General features: G+C 34.0%; 1 protein-coding gene across 4 annotated transcripts in view; it reads left to right on the forward strand.

Annotated features, from left to right (window-relative positions):
• Cdh18 (cadherin 18) overlaps positions 1–16,109 on the forward strand; it is a 618,087-nt gene that overhangs the window by 577,408 nt on the left and 24,570 nt on the right. For all 4 annotated transcript variants that reach the window (XM_055618993.1, XM_055618992.1, XM_055618994.1 and 1 more), the window contains exons 9-10: positions 5,222–5,343; positions 14,646–14,763. In XM_055618993.1, the coding sequence (XP_055474968.1) occupies positions 5,222–5,343; positions 14,646–14,763 (240 nt within the window). The remainder of the gene's footprint in view (positions 1–5,221; positions 5,344–14,645; positions 14,764–16,109) is intronic.

A 16,109-nucleotide genomic window follows, 5' to 3' on the forward strand; every position in this document is an offset into this window, starting at 1 on the left:
TGTAAAGTTTATTCACTAATTTCCTGTAAACCATTTTAGTAAAGCTTGAGGAATTTTCAATGAAGTATCAGAAAATCATGTTAATTATCAGTATTAATACATTATTTAAAATAATATTTGATATATTGATATTAAAGAAAGGTTAAATAGAATGAAAGTGAGGGAGAAAAGAGGTAGTCTAAATAACAGGGGCCTCTTCTAAACACAGTGGTAGTTTCATTAATCAAACAAGTCTAAGATAAATACAGTACTGTCACACCAGGTAAAAGAGCTTGCCACAAAGGCCTGACACCTGAGGTCATCATAGGGCTGTAGAGAAAAGAAAAAGAAGGTTCATGCTTTGCCACAATTCTGTAGAAAAATCAAAGAATTTTCACAGAGTTGAAAGTAAAATACCTGCAAATGTTTGCCTGAAGAGGTTTCTAGGGGCAAGGAGGAAGCTCAAAAAAGCTAAACACTGTCACAAGGAATAAAAGCAGATGTTCAGCACTGAGATTCTGATGGCTGGGAAGAAAAGAAGAGCTGAAAACTTCTGTGTACCTGCAGAAATCAAATTGGAATTTTGTCATCAGAATCTGAGGTACCATTGGTTTAAGTGCAGTGATCTACAAAGTGTTGCCGCTTCCCTGCCTGAGCCAGCTGTCCAACTGGAACTTTGCTAAGTTCAACGACTCTCCAACATAGTCCTGCTGAGGACTATGTTAGCATATAGTACATGTGGGTTCCCCAGTCTGAAGTCCAAGCATATCTATACAAAATCAATTGCCTTAACAGAAATTGCCTTAACACTCCACTCCCTGATTACTCAGTCTTTGGGTAAGTATGATATCATCTGCTTAGAGGATCTGATACATAACTTCTATACTGTTGCAAACCAGTACAAGGCTCCAGCAGCTCTTCAATTTATCTTATCCCCAAGGTGAAGTAAAGGAAATGACAGCTCATTTTGAGGAGGGTGAATGTGCTGGCAATACAGAAGATCAGAAAAGGGTCTTGTTACAAAGGTGAATGATGTTATCTACTACAGTTTTTTTTTTTTTTTTTTTTTTTGTAATGAGTCAGTTAAAAAAAAACAGTGACTACTTGGAATTTTTTAAAATGATTATTGTAGTATTTCAAAAACATTCTTGCATCAACCTACAATAACTATAGTACTTACGATGGAATCATTTAGGCCAGAAAAAAAAATGTGAAATGAGAATAAGAAAGTAGTACATCGGAAACACAAGGGCTGCTTGCTGCTACAGAGTGTGGCTACAAAACAGAGGGATGCCCAGGCTCCCTCTGTTTCAAGAAAATTAAAAAATCTGGGGTTCAGGTCTTCTGTGGTGGCCTTGCCTCTTCGGGCTCCTACAGTCTTTTCTCCTATTATTCCACAATACTCAGCCTACTGTTTGCCTGTGGATCTCTGCATCTTTTTTTCATCTGCTGCTGGCTGAAGCCTTTCGGAAAATTGTTTTGCTAGGATTCTGTGTTCAAGCATGGCAGAGTATCGTTAAGTGCAGGAGTTGGCTCTCTTCCATAGGATGGCTCTCAAGTTGGGCCAATTAGTAGGTGCCTATTCCCTCATTTTCTCTGCTTCATCTTTATCTCTACACTTCTTGTAGGCAAGGCAAATTTTGGGTCGAAGTTTTTATGGGTGAGATGATGCTCCTCTTCTGACAGTGGAAGTTCCACCTGTCTACAGGAAGTGGCAATTTCAAGTTCCATATCCCCTGCTGCTAGGAGTCTTAGCAAGGGTCACCGTCATAGACACCCAGGAGACTACCCTGTCCCAAAGATGTGCCCCATATCGATTTCTGTTCTCCTTACTAGTCTTCCTCCCAAACTTGCCCTGCCCACCTCTGATTTCCACCCACATGTCCCTCTCCATCCCCATCCTCATATCCACCTCATCTTCCATCAAATTCTCGCCATCCAAGACAACATGGTACCTTTACACAATGGAATACTACTCAGCTTTTAAAAACAAAGACATCATGCACATACACATGAATGGAACTAGAAAAGATCATCCTGAGTGTGGTAACCCAGACCCAGAAAGACAGGAATGGTATGTATTCACTTTTAAATGGGTATTAGCCATCAAGTAAAGGATAGCCATGCTACAATCCACAGACCCAAAGAAGCTAAGCACTAAGGGAGGATGGTTGAATCTCACTCAGAAGGGGAAATAAAACAGACATCTGAAGTATATAGATGGATGTTATTTTACTTTGATGGTCAAAATTTATTATATGGAACAGGCATTGCCGATGTCTCTAATATGCTTGCAATGCAATGACAGAAACATTAAATACAAAGCCAAACTAGCTTCCATGGCAAGGGTCAGTGCAGCCTGGCAAGAGGACAACAGCTTGACACCAACCCATAAAAGAATTACACAATAAATATATGAAAAAGAAGTCATGCTTTAAATAGCATGATCAAATGCTTATTTTATCAGTAGGACATAATATACTTAGAATAAGTATACAGATATTATCTTATCTTTTTATGTGTAGATGGTAAAGTAATTATTCTTGGTAATCACATGACTAGATTGTAGGAAACTATTAGCTGATTTACATTTAATATATTTTATATTATTGTAATGAATTTAGTGTGAGCTTCAAATTACATAGGATAATGACAAATAGATTTTAAATAAACCTCTTCATTTAAGAATTAGCATTGACAGAACCAGTCATAAGATTCAGCCAATAAAGGTGCGTGCTGCCAAGCCTGATGACTTGAATTTGATACCTAGTCCACATGGTGGAAAGAGAGGACAGACTCCTGTACATAGTCTCTGACCTCCTCACATATTCTGTAACACTCGAGCAACATGTGTGCGAACATGCGCACACCCACACACATACACAGAAACATACACACTCACATACAAACAATATGTCTTTAATTTTTTTAAGTAATAAGTAGAGTTACTGCTGAGAGTACTATCCTAATCAATACTTTAGGATTTAGTTAATTTTACATTATGTGGGCTTCCCTGTATTATATAACTTTATTATATGCAGATATATTCTCTGACATTTCTGAGAAAATGATTCAGTTTATGCTTTGTGTCTAAGTGCTGTTATATTCAAACAACAATTATATTCTTCTCTCATGAAGTTTTCATTAATTGTCTGAGGGTATATGCATAAAAACATACTGCCCATAATTTGATTAAAACTTGCTGTATATTTATAACAAAAATGCAGAACCAAAGTTAAATATAGTCATATTATTCTTGAATAAATTTCATCCACAGTACAATCACATGCCAATCTAGTCTGCGTTGGATGGCAACTTATTTTGACTAACCTCCATTTATTTAACAGTTAAGGATATTGGATTTTTCATGTTATTTTTAATTTATAAACCCATTTTTGTATTGGGCTGGTTTTTGAATTTGTCGGTGACACAGATATATCTCCCCTCTAGGCAGATTTTGAGAAACTGCCAAGTATGGGAAGTATTGAGATGGAATTACAATCCCCTGACTTCAAGCCCATTACTGTTACATCCATGGACATTATATTCTGGGTTTTGAAAATATTCCTCTTAATCACATAGTCATACTAAAGTTTTTAAAAAATTTGAAGGCTATACATTTATGTTCCTCAAAATATGTTTTAAGGTTCAGTGTAAAACTGGTCAGCACTAAATTATTATTAATTTATTATTAAAATATATTATCAATATTAATTCCTTTTTTCTCATTGTTACATGGGACACCAAGTCTGTTACACATACAAGCATTAGCACGAAGTAGAATGAAAATTTTTTTCTTTTTTTTGTTGTTTGTTTTTTATTTTTTTTGAAAGTCTTTTCTTGACAACGCAGCCCCCCTCCCTTGGTCTTTCTTTCCTTTATTGTTACAGGGAACATTCAGGGTCCTCAGTCTCCCTCTGCTTGGCTTTCCATTTCTCCTTGCCTTTTTCCCTGACACTGCCACACTACCTGTTTTTAATATGATACAGAAGCCTCAATAAATCATATACCGAGTCTCTTTTACTGTGTTTTCCCCCTGCGATTGTGAATAACCTTTCTGTTCATGAATTTAAAAATCAAATTTAAGTTTTTATGAGAAGCTTTCATGGTTTGTATTTAATTATTTTGAATCCATACATCGATCTGGAAAGAACAGTCTTGCTTATGTTATTTTTGTCTCCTTAACCACAGACGTAATAGAGATCTTAATTGTGTTAGTTCTTTTTTAATAAGATTCAATAAAACCTTCTGGATATAGAACTCCTACATACTTTATTAGATTTATTCTTAAGTTCCTTTATCTTTGGTTACTTATTTTTGTTAGTTCTCATCATTAAGAATATATTATGTTGAATATTGGTGTGTTTTCACCAATATTTTCCAGAATACATGTATCTTGTGCTTTATTTCATATTCCCTATTTTTATTTTGAGTGGTTATGTGTGTTCTCTAAATGATACACTATGTTACCAATTTTGATTTATTTAAGAATATCCATTATTGTTCTTAGCAACATGAAAAAAGCCTCAGGTTTCTAGGAAGAGAAACCTCAATCTGCATCCTAGGGTTAATAAATTTTCTGAAAAGTGTAAAAACTAATTTAGAACATGTTTTAATAACATTAAATGTTTTCAAAAATATTTGCTATATAAAAATTTAAGACATGTTTTTATAACATTAAACATTCCAAAACATTATATAAAAATTCCATGCTGAATTTTTATTGAAATTAAACATTTATTAACTACTAGATCAATCCCCATAACAAAAACAAACAAAAATTCCCTACTATTTTCTCAGAGTTTACATACAATTTAGAGCTTGAACATTTTACTGATTGTACAGTGTTTGTTTGTTCATTTGGATTTTTGTTTGTTTGTTTTTTAGCAGCTCCTGTGCTCTTCTTTGTGTGTTGCTGAAACCAATTGCTCATCCCTTAGGCTCTGACAGCTCACAATGGATTTTGACAACTTTCTCCCACTCCAGTTCCTGAGTAATATGTAATTTCCTTGATATGAAAAAATATCATTTTGGTATTCATATCAAGGCTTGATGTTCATTTTTCATTTTTCTGTAAGCTAATGAGTTCTTACACAGACAGCCTTCATGAAGTTGTCTTTGCCAACAGTCCTGCTACTGCATGCAGCGCTAGAGGCGAGCCACAGCATTAAGGAGATTTATTGTAAGCCAAGCCTCTAAAGTGTGTGCTGCAATACTAAACACATCCCTGTGTGTTTTGCAGACAATCCGAGTTTGCTGAGCCATGTCTCCGTGGGTATTAGAGTTCTAGATGTCAATGACAATCCACCCGAACTTGCCAGAGAATATGATATTGTTGTCTGTGAGAATTCTAAACCTGGTCAGGTAAGTTAATTCTTTTTTTTTTTTTCCTACCAACTGAAGGGAAGAAAAATAAGCAGCTTTATTTCCATTATTTTTGGGTATTATTGCCCAAATCCCTCAGTGGCATTCTTTTATGCTCAGTGACAATAATTTTTATAAGGTTTTAAGTACAAATAGATTTCTTTTGAGCATTATAGAAAATGAATTTTCACAATATCACAGTGTAATTCAGAACAATGAGCTCATTTAGGAATGATCCATTCATCATGCTAATAAAATTGTATTGAATGGTCTAGGCATTGTCCTGCATTCAGTGTGGAACAGTAACCTCTTATAGCCTGATTAAGCCTAGAGACCATATCTATGAGGAGTCTGAAATGTTGGTTATGAAAGATGTATGCCTGTGTGTGTGTGTGTTTATGTGTGTGTGTGTGTGTGTGTGTGTATGTACATGTAACTTTGTGTACACTATGAGGAACCTCTATACATTATGGAATGGGGCAAGTAAAGAAAGGACAGACAGTGGCAGGCTCTTTGACCCCCCCTCCCAAGAGCAGCTTTGCCAGGCCACAGAGGAAGACAATGCAACTAGTCCTGATGAGACCTGATAAGCTAGGGTCAGATGGAAGGAAAGGAGGACCTCCCCTATCAGTGGACTTGGAGAGGGCCAGGGAGGAGATGAGGGAGGGAGGGTGGGATTGGGAAGGTGTTACAGGTGGAATACAAAGTGAATAAAATGTAATTAATATAAAAATATAAAATTAGTTAAAAAAGGAAACTGAGGGGAGGAGGTCCTCCCCTATCAGTGGACTAGGGGAGGGACATGGTTTCCTCTATAGAGGGAGGGAGGATAGGACTGGGAGGAGACAAGGGAGTGGGTTACAGCCATAGACAGTCAATAAATAGTAATTATTAATAAAGAGATAACAATTTAAAAATAAAATAATAAAATCAGCAATATAATGCAAACAGCCAATAATTATACTTCCATAACATGTTTCTCAGTAATAAATTCAAGAAAATCCCACATAATGCAAGAAGTTCTTACGCAAAAAAATATCCAAGAGCAACATTATTTAAAATAAAATGAAAAAATAACTGTACTACTCTAAAAATATGAGTTAATCAGTGTATATGTAAACACAACTAACATTTTAGTGATAAAATAAGCAAGGTTAAGGATCTGTAGGATCGGTATGTCTAGTGTTGGTTCCTAAATATATTCAACTAAAAAACATGAGAATAAGCTGTTATATAATAGATATTATAAACCTAGCTGGAAAAGATTATTGAAAATTACAAACAATTAGAAACATACATAAGAATATATGTATACACAAATAATATACACATATATAATCACAAAAAATAAACTTTATCAAATCATGTATTTGATTTACAAAGACAGATTTCACTATAAAGTTTGCACACAAAGTTATGCTCAGTGTTACACTTAGATATACATTGTTTTAAATGTGAGAAGAAGTATATACAAAACTACAAACAGAAATAAACAGATCACATGGTGTTCTGGGGATACAGCTCATCAATATATATTCTATTCACATATAATTTTGTCCATGTTGTTGAAAATAAGCATTCTGATTGCCCAGGCTTGTGTAAGGGGAAATATGTTATTCTCACATCATATTATTACATATTTTCGAATATTCACAAAATGTTGAATAGTTTATTAATGTTTTATTAATGGCTGAATGACAAAGATTTAAATATATAAAATAATATTTTCATTATATTATTCTCAATAAAAAAGTTCTCGGTAATATCACACTAAAATATCTGAAGAAAATCAAAAATTATTTTCCAAAACTAGCATCTGGAATATATAACTAAACCTTCTATTCCTTATATACATAAAGGTAGAAAGTAGTAAGAATATTTAGTAGGAGGATGCTTAAATCTCATTCAGAATGGCAAACAGGATAGACATCAGAAGCGGTGGAAGAGAGGAAACAGGATGGGAGTCTACTATAGAGGGTCCCCTGAAAGGCTCCACCCAACAGAGGATCAAATCAGATTCTGAGACTCACAGCCAAACTTTAGGCAGAAGGCAGAGAGTCTCATGGAAGAAGAAGGGGGTGGTGATAGAGTAACATGGAGGGCCAGGGACCCCATTTTGAAATGATGCATTAATTAATTTTTCCTTAGGTAGCACAGAAATATTGCCTACTTTTTTCTTTTACTTCTTTTTTTTTCTATTTTTTTATTATTATTAATTACACTTTATTCATTTTGTATCCCCCCATAAGCCCCTCCCTCCTCCCCTCCCGATCCCACCCTCCCTCCCCTTTCTGCATGCATGTCACTCCCCAAGTCCACTGATAGGGGAGGTTCTCCTCTACTTCTTTTTTTTAAGTAAATGAATTGAATATGCAAAAAACATCTTCACAATACTGTTATTAAAGAAAAGGATAGCACAAGAATAAAAAAAAATATTGGAGCAGTACTCATCCTTCAATAATATCAGCAGACAGGTTTTGGTATTAATGTTCAATGTTATATATAGAGTTGGTCTACATTCTGAATACAGATTTAGGTATCACAAATAGTGTGCTGATAAGCAAAATTAAGAAAACAACTGTGAACTAAAACGCAAAAAGGTCATATTACTCAAGTAGGTAAATCTAAAGTATTTAATGAAGATCAATACAGTCAATATTTTTCTGAGAATAGAATTTAAATTGGTTTATGTACATATACTTTTTAAATCAATTTCATATATCTGCTAAGCACAGCACCAATGTAAAACTCTACTTAGACTACAATTAAAAAAGAAAGACTAAACATGAAAACTAAAACACCCAGAAATGAATGGACTCTTATTATCATCAATTATCCCTTACAAACTCAATCTCTAAGACTCAAATATGCAACACAATAAAGTTTATTTGTTCCTTTGTAATTTACTCAGAGATGTAAAATAGGCAGATAACTTCAATGTCTTCAAAATCAAGCATAAATGAATATCTAAGACATTTTAAGACCAATTATAATTAATTATATGCATTATATATAATTTATGTATTTATGTAAAATTTACCTATATTTATGTATTATGAATATTTTTAGATTATATTATACTATTACACATAATGTGCTGCTATATATTAATATTCATTGCTGTAAGTTAAGAGATTGTATATATAATTAATTATATATAATGTATAAAATATACTATATATATATTCCTTTATCTTACTTTTGAAACAGGGTTTCACTGTGTAGCAGTGGGTTGCTTGAAACCTGTGTGTCATTCACCCTGGCCTGGAACTCACAGAGATCCTCCTCTCTCTACCTCCAGATAAGAAAGATATGTTCCACCATTCCAAACACCTGTGTAAATGTATATATTTTAAATATATTAATAAGTACTTTTTAGGTTATGAACTCCTTTAGAAGTTCAGGAATATAGCCGATTCTCTTTTAAGAGTACAGCCCAAGGTTGTTTCCTGTTTTCTTCTGAAAGCCTCTGCAGTATAGACTGTCAAAGCAGATGCTGAGCCTGATGGACAACTGATGGGCAGAGTGAATGGAATTTTATGTAAGAAGTGGGAAATAGTAAGAGCTGGAGGGGACGGGAACCACACAAGGAGAGCAACAGAACAAGATAATTTGAACAGAGGGAACTTCCCAGAGACTCATACTGCAACCAAGGATTATTCGTGGAGATGATCTGGAACCCCTGCACAGGTGTAGCCCATGGCAGCTCAGTGTCCAAGTGGGTTACATAGTGATGGGAAGAGGGACTGCCTCTGACATAATCTGATTGGCCTGCTCGTTGATCACCTACCCCTGAGGGGAGCAGCCTTACCAGGCCACAGTAGAGGACAATGCAGCCACTTTTGATGAGAACTGATAGACTAAGATCAGAAAGAAGAGGAGAACCTCCCCTATCAGTGGACTTGGGGAGTGGCATGCATGCAGAAAGGGGAGGGAGGGTGGGATAGGGAGGGGAGGAGGGAGGAGCTTATGGGGGGATAAAAAATGAATAAAGTGTAATTAATAAAAAATAAAAAAACACATCTTTAAAAATAAAAATAATTTATGCTCTGAAAAAAAAAAGAGTACAGCCCATACATGCTTGCTCATAGCCAGATTTATATACTGACACAAGTGTGAAGAAATGATAATCAACAGTAATAAGTGTATGAGCTCATGCAATTCTTCCTGAGAATGGATCTTGCTGGAATTCTGATCCAGATCCACTCCACTGTTTCCTGTTGTGTATGTTCAAGTTCACTTTGTCAATATATTTGAGGCGTCTCTCCTATGTCTGCTCTGAGAGTTGGCTAGTGTTTGATGATGTTGTTTTCTTGGGTTTTATATCAATTTCTATCATTTAATTGCTTCATAAAGTCATTTTCACACATGTATTAAATATGTTTTAGTTAACCTTACAGTTGCTGATAACAACCTCTGTGTGTGTGTGTGTGTGTGTGTGTGCGTGTGCGTGTGTTTCTTATTAGTTTCCTTAATACCCCTATGTAGCTTCCATTTGATTGTTAACTCAGTATATTTACTTATTTACATCTATTTAAAACCTGGAACTCAGGAAGAATTGGGTGAAGGAGTGATATAAATAAAATTCTCAATATATAAAGCTACTTTTAAAGAAATTTTAAGAGTGTAATTCTCAAAATGAGAAAACATGTAATATTTGTCTTTTTGAAACAGACTTAATTCACTTAATGGGTTTGTCTCCAGCTGCATCATTTCACGGGAATTTTTTTATGCTTACCATGTTTTCAACTCTGTTACCAAAGTGATTTTAACATTTGGGAGAATAAAATTACTTTAAGTATAGTTTTCAATCTATTCAAACAAATTAACAGTGACACTTTTGATCTCTGTGATTGACCCCTAACAGAAGAAATGTGTCTCGACTTTTTGTTGTGTCTGTTGCATTTTGGAACACTTGCTGATAGTATTTCTGGTGGAATTCCACAAGTTCTGTCCCAGAGTTGAAATACAATTAGTATTAAAACTTTGAGTTTTGTAATAAGTTTGATGCAGTCTGTTTATATATTTCCTTTACATGGGAATAACACTTGTGTTTGTAACAGTTGTTTATAATGCTGAATATGTTGAGATGTTGATCACCTAAATGCATCATGATGTTGCTATGGTGGATAGTGACACTTTGTGAAGTTCTAAACCTGTACAATAGCAGTTAGGCCAAAGTAAACACCAACAAAAATAGCAGCAAAACAGATGATTAGCTCTGAATTAATACTCTTTATTTTTCTGAAAAATATATTTTATATAACTTCATTGAAAAACCACAGAAAGTTCGCCATGCATAAAATTTACAGTCAATTCCCAAACTACATTGAATCTAAAGGAATTTGTATCTGTCTGAAATAAAAAATTTTCTTTTATTCATATCAAATATGCTGTGGCCTTTTTATTATTCATTAAATTTAAACTCAGAGCTAGCTAACATTAAATTAATTTCTTAGCTAAGAATAACGTTTTGTTGGTAGAGAGCTTTCCTAGCATAAAGGAAACCTTGATTCCTCTCTCTGATCAGCATTAGTTCAGTGTGATGTCAATTGCGTGTAATCCCTCACCAGCGAAGTGGAGGTAGAAGGGTCAGAAGTCTCAGATCATTTCCATTTACATAGAAAGGCAGAAATCCAGAATAACCCAGCCTATAAAAAAGAACATATCTCAAAAATAAAGCAATGATCAGGAGATTACTTAAAATAGCCTCTGCCACATGAAATACGTTTTTATTAATTATATAACTTTGTATAAAAATATAACATGTTTTGTTACAGATTTATAGTCTATCTGGATACAATTCATTCAACTAATAAGAGTGAGTTCACATTATTATAGAACTCACAGTAAGAATGAGTTCTATTATAAAATAGAACACAATCACTGATCGCTTTAAACAATGTATGAAGAGTTTCTTAGCACATCAACATTGATGGTAGAGCTGAGGGTTGTGCACAAGACAAAATGCTAAGAGAACAGGCAATGTTGTTCAGTAGCAGACTGCTTTCTTGTCACACCAATGGCCAGATTCAAGGTTCTGTCCCCAGTGCTGCATCAATGTAAGAATAAAATGAAGTAACCAAAAAAATGTGTTTCCAAGTAAAAAAATTATATTGATTTAAATTTGAATTGACATATTACCCTAATAATCTATTCCCATATCAATACATGATGATCAATAAAATTTTAAAACCAGTAATGTTAATTTATAGATATTGTGAAATATCTATAAATATAATATATAAATATATATAGTATGGATATTATGATAAATATATAAATATCTATAAATATATCTTAGTGGGTTTTTTACTTGTAATTAGCAAATATCAAGTTGATTCCTCCTTTAGTTTTAAAAGGTAGACTGACAATCTTTGTGGCTTTTTGTCTGTAACGTCTTCCAAAATAATAAACTATATTATGTATTAATTAGAACTTTGGTTAATGACTTAGAATATTTGTGTGCAACTAGAAAATTATGAAAATAATAATGATGATGATGAAAAGTTGTTAAACATTGCACCTTACCAATCACAGAAACAGAATATATCAATAGCACAGTGAATAAAATGACAACCTCAAAAATTGTGAAGATGGTCTATTTATGCATTAGATATTTAAATTGTCTAAAATACCTAACAAGGACTATTTATATATTTTGCTAAAAGTATGATAATTAATAAATAAACAAGAGTATTAATAAAAATGAGAAGTAGTAAATACAGAGAAAAAAGCATTATGACAAAATTAAATTAATAAAAAAATCAGTTATCCTTATGCTTGACAATCAAAATTGTAAGAGTATGAGGTGCACAGGACACTTTGAAGCATAATGCAATATTCAGTTATCATGTGCCTGTGGATGAGACTCGAGATAGTTTCAAATAAACAGTCTCTATTAAATTCAAATCTGAAATTATTTGCACAAAATGGAAAAGATGTTTTAGAAAATATTTAAAAAAATAAACCATCAGAAAACAGAATCCAATATTAATTACCTCAGAAGTACCACTAGAAGCTCAGGTTTGTAAGAAAATTTAGAAAACATTAAACGCATTTATAAGTTTGTTTTGAAATGAGTAGGAAATACATATTACTACCTATGAACTTAAGATGAAATACTGAATTGGTCTAGATGAATTGTTCCTAAACAATCCATACAACTTCCTGAGTTAAGAAGCAATTTGCAAATAAATCATACTTTTATTGAATATGGCAGGGAAAGTAGAATTTAAAATTAAGAATCATAATAAATGAACACCATTTAGTTTTGAAAATATGATAATGTTTTTTGCATGTTTGTCGATGTGGGTACAAGTAAGTGTGTGTGTGTGTGTGTGTGTGTGTGTGTGTGTGTGTGTGTGAATACACTGAACAAATTTGAAAATCAGTCCTGATTTTCACTAATATTGAGTTCAGAATTGATGAGAATGCCGGTGTATTGCTCTATTGACAAAACAGTTTGACTCTATTTGAAGCTTTTGCACATTTGAGGGAAAAAATGTTTAAATTGCTTTTGATTCTCTACCAGCACATTTGTCTACTAGGAGTCAAAAGACAAAAGGGAAGAAAAGATCCATGTGGAGAAGTAGTTGTGCATAAAACGGAAGTGGAAAACAACACGATGAAGTTTCAGTTCTAAATGCTGCAGAGGGAAATGATTTAGGAAAGCACAATAGATTTCTCTCTCTACAAGTGGGGAATGGGGACAGAGTGATGGGATCTCACTGCAGTCTCAGAGGTTGATAGATGGCAGAGGTGGGAACTGAGGCCTGAGTATCTGCCACTTCAATACTGTATACACTATCCTTATCTCATTGTTTTGGTTCTCTCTCTCTCTCTCTCTCTCTTTTTGCTTTTGCTTTTTCTTAGTTACCTCATTTATCAACCAATGGTCTCAGTACATAGAGAAGGATTTAGATTTTTTCACAATATTCTTCTTTTTTCTATTTATTTATTTATTTATTTATTTATTTAATTATTTATTACAATTTATTCACTGTGTATCCCTATCCGTGCTGTAGCCCTCTCTCTCATTCCTTGCCCCTCCCCCAGTCCACTGATAGAGGAGGTCATCCTCCCCTTCCTCTGACCCTAGCTTATCAGGTCTCATCAGTACTGGCTGCTTTGTCTTCCTCTGTGGCCTGGTAAGGATGCTCCCCTATCAGGGAGGGGTGATCAAAGAGCCAGCCACTGAGTTCATGTCAGAGACAACCTCTGTTCCCCTTACTATGACACCCACTTGGAGACTGAGCTGCCATGGGCTACATCTGTGCAGGAATTCTAGGTTATCTGCATGCATGGTCTTTGGTTCGAGTGCTATTTTTCTTTAAATGTATTTTTCTTTTTCAAACATATTGTTATTTGATATTATAAGAGTGTATTTTATTTTTCCATTTTTCATTATCCGCTTCATCAATAGAAGTTAATTTAGTGTTCACTCCCATATTTAAAATAAAATAGATGTGGAAAAGGTAAATGTTTAAGTCATTACCTTTTAATTAGGAAACACCACATTTTTGTTTGTTTATAGGTTTACTTTTAAGGTAATACTGCTTAGAGTAATTAGAATTTGTATTCTCTCATTTGCCACCAAAATTTTTTTTTTCCCCATGTACTTTACCTTACCTTGTCCCTGAATACGCAATAATAGAGATCCAGACCCCTGTGTCTAAGCCAGCACAGAGGACAAATTGCATCAGCAAGTCACTGGAAGTTTGGTTGTGGCCTGCACCACTGTTATAGAACCTGGCATATCACAATTCACAGGACTCAGTCTTCTCTCATATGAAATTGAGGGCCTGCATTATTATTTCTTGCTTCTCTTGAATACTTAAATCGTGGTGCTCCATTGTTTTTACATTAATGGACAGAGGTCAAGGTGTAGCAACACTGTTCAGTGGAATGTTTTAGTTATGCAAAATGATTGCTTTCTTTTTTTTTTTTTTTTTCAGCTTTTCAAAAATGTAATGACCAATTATCCCCAAGGTATTGGGAGTAACAAAAAGAACTAAGCCTCAAGCTATTGTGGTTCACAAAGACAATAAACTTAAGATGTTTGTACCATGATGTAAAATAAAGTGTGGTATTTATAAATTAAATTAAAGTAAAAGTCTTTTCCTAAAATAGATTGGATAGAAAGCAAGTTAATTGGTTCTTTGATGTGTTTAACTCTAAACGCATGAGTTGGAAAATAGATCTTTAAAAATCTGTTAACAGCAACAACTAAATTTACAGTATAATTAAAATCCAGGGAATAAACAAATTAAACTCACTGTTGGTGTGTGTCTTTTCTTTAGGTTATTCACACCATCACTGCCACTGATAAAGATGACTTTGCCAATGGACCAAGATTTAATTTTTTTCTTGATGAACGCCTACCCACGAACCCAAACTTCACACTTAAGGACAATGAAGGTGACCATCAACATGCTTTCTTAAGCTCTGTGTTTTCTGCTTTGACTCGAGCGGGTACAGACGTGATTAGTTTTGCCTTATTCTTTTGTACCCGTGAACAGCTTGCAGATTGGCATTTAAGCCCAATGTGATGTTAATGTGTTATGATCTGTGAATATCTTGTATTTAAAATTGAGCCATATGTACAAATAAGTCATTCAATTTACTATGAAGCATTCCTTTAAACAAGAAATGCACATGTAGTCTGCTCTAGGCAAATCTGAAGAGAAATATTAGCTGACAAACATGTTTATGATTACCACTGCAATTGCTAGAAGGCAAAATATTTTTAAATTAGAAAACGAGAAAATTATTTCCCAGAGAGAGCCATAAAATCAGATACAATATTTGGGACCATCTTGTATTAGTAAATCTATCAAGAAGTGCTGCACAAATCCCATTCCCTCTTGTTATTGTACATATTTTCTAAAACATGAACAGAAAATATGTGTAATTGTAGGATAATTTTAAAATTATTTTTGTTTACTCTTCAGTCGTTTATGGAGAAAATGACAGTTATTAACAGCAAAGTTATCAACTTTGGAAAACGTAACATTATTTAGATACTCTGTTTATTGATTCTTCAAGGTCCTCACTCTACAAGGCTCTTGCTGCTATTTGTGGGGACTATTAACTTAATTAGTAAATGTAATTTTCTAATTAGCACCAATGTTCCCTCCAGATCTTTGTGATGATTATTTGAATACGGTGCGGTCTAGGATTTACCACTTGGCATAGAATACTGGTGGGTGACAGTAGATCAGTCTTATAGGGAGCCTGTAATCCTTTCTCTACATACTTGGAGCAAATGATTAATTTTAGACAAAACGAAAAAAGCAGGGTCCATAGCAAAATAAAGTGTGAATATATTCTGTACTTAATTAAAATAAATATTTATATGAAACAGCATGATGATAGTATCAAAGTTCAGCAGCGATATTTTCTTTTAATTTCCACTCTAATGTAGTAGTTTGCCAGAAAAGTCTAATGAGTTTTCTGGTGTAGGTAGAAAACTGTCTAACACATCCAATGAGTATTAGTAAAAAAGCTCTATTTCAGCCTCTATAATGTGTGGTGTTCTTTTGAGAGGTGCATCCAAAATCCATTTTCAGTTTTTTTCCAGTACCCACCAATAGCACCACTGAAATGGAAGCAAGAATAAACAGAATATTTGGTGTGCTTAGACATGACAAATTTTTGTGGTTGTAGGTAGAATCAAGTCTTCTGCAGATTTTTTTTCTCCTCTATTTTCTTTCTTTCTCTTTCTTTCTTTCTTTCTTTCTTTCTTTCTTTCTTTCTTTCTTTCT

The sequence above is a fragment of the Psammomys obesus genome, unplaced genomic scaffold (assembly GCF_907164565.1).
Source record: "Psammomys obesus unplaced genomic scaffold, mPsaObe1.curated_primary_1811, whole genome shotgun sequence".
Lineage (NCBI taxonomy): Eukaryota > Metazoa > Chordata > Mammalia > Rodentia > Muridae > Psammomys > Psammomys obesus.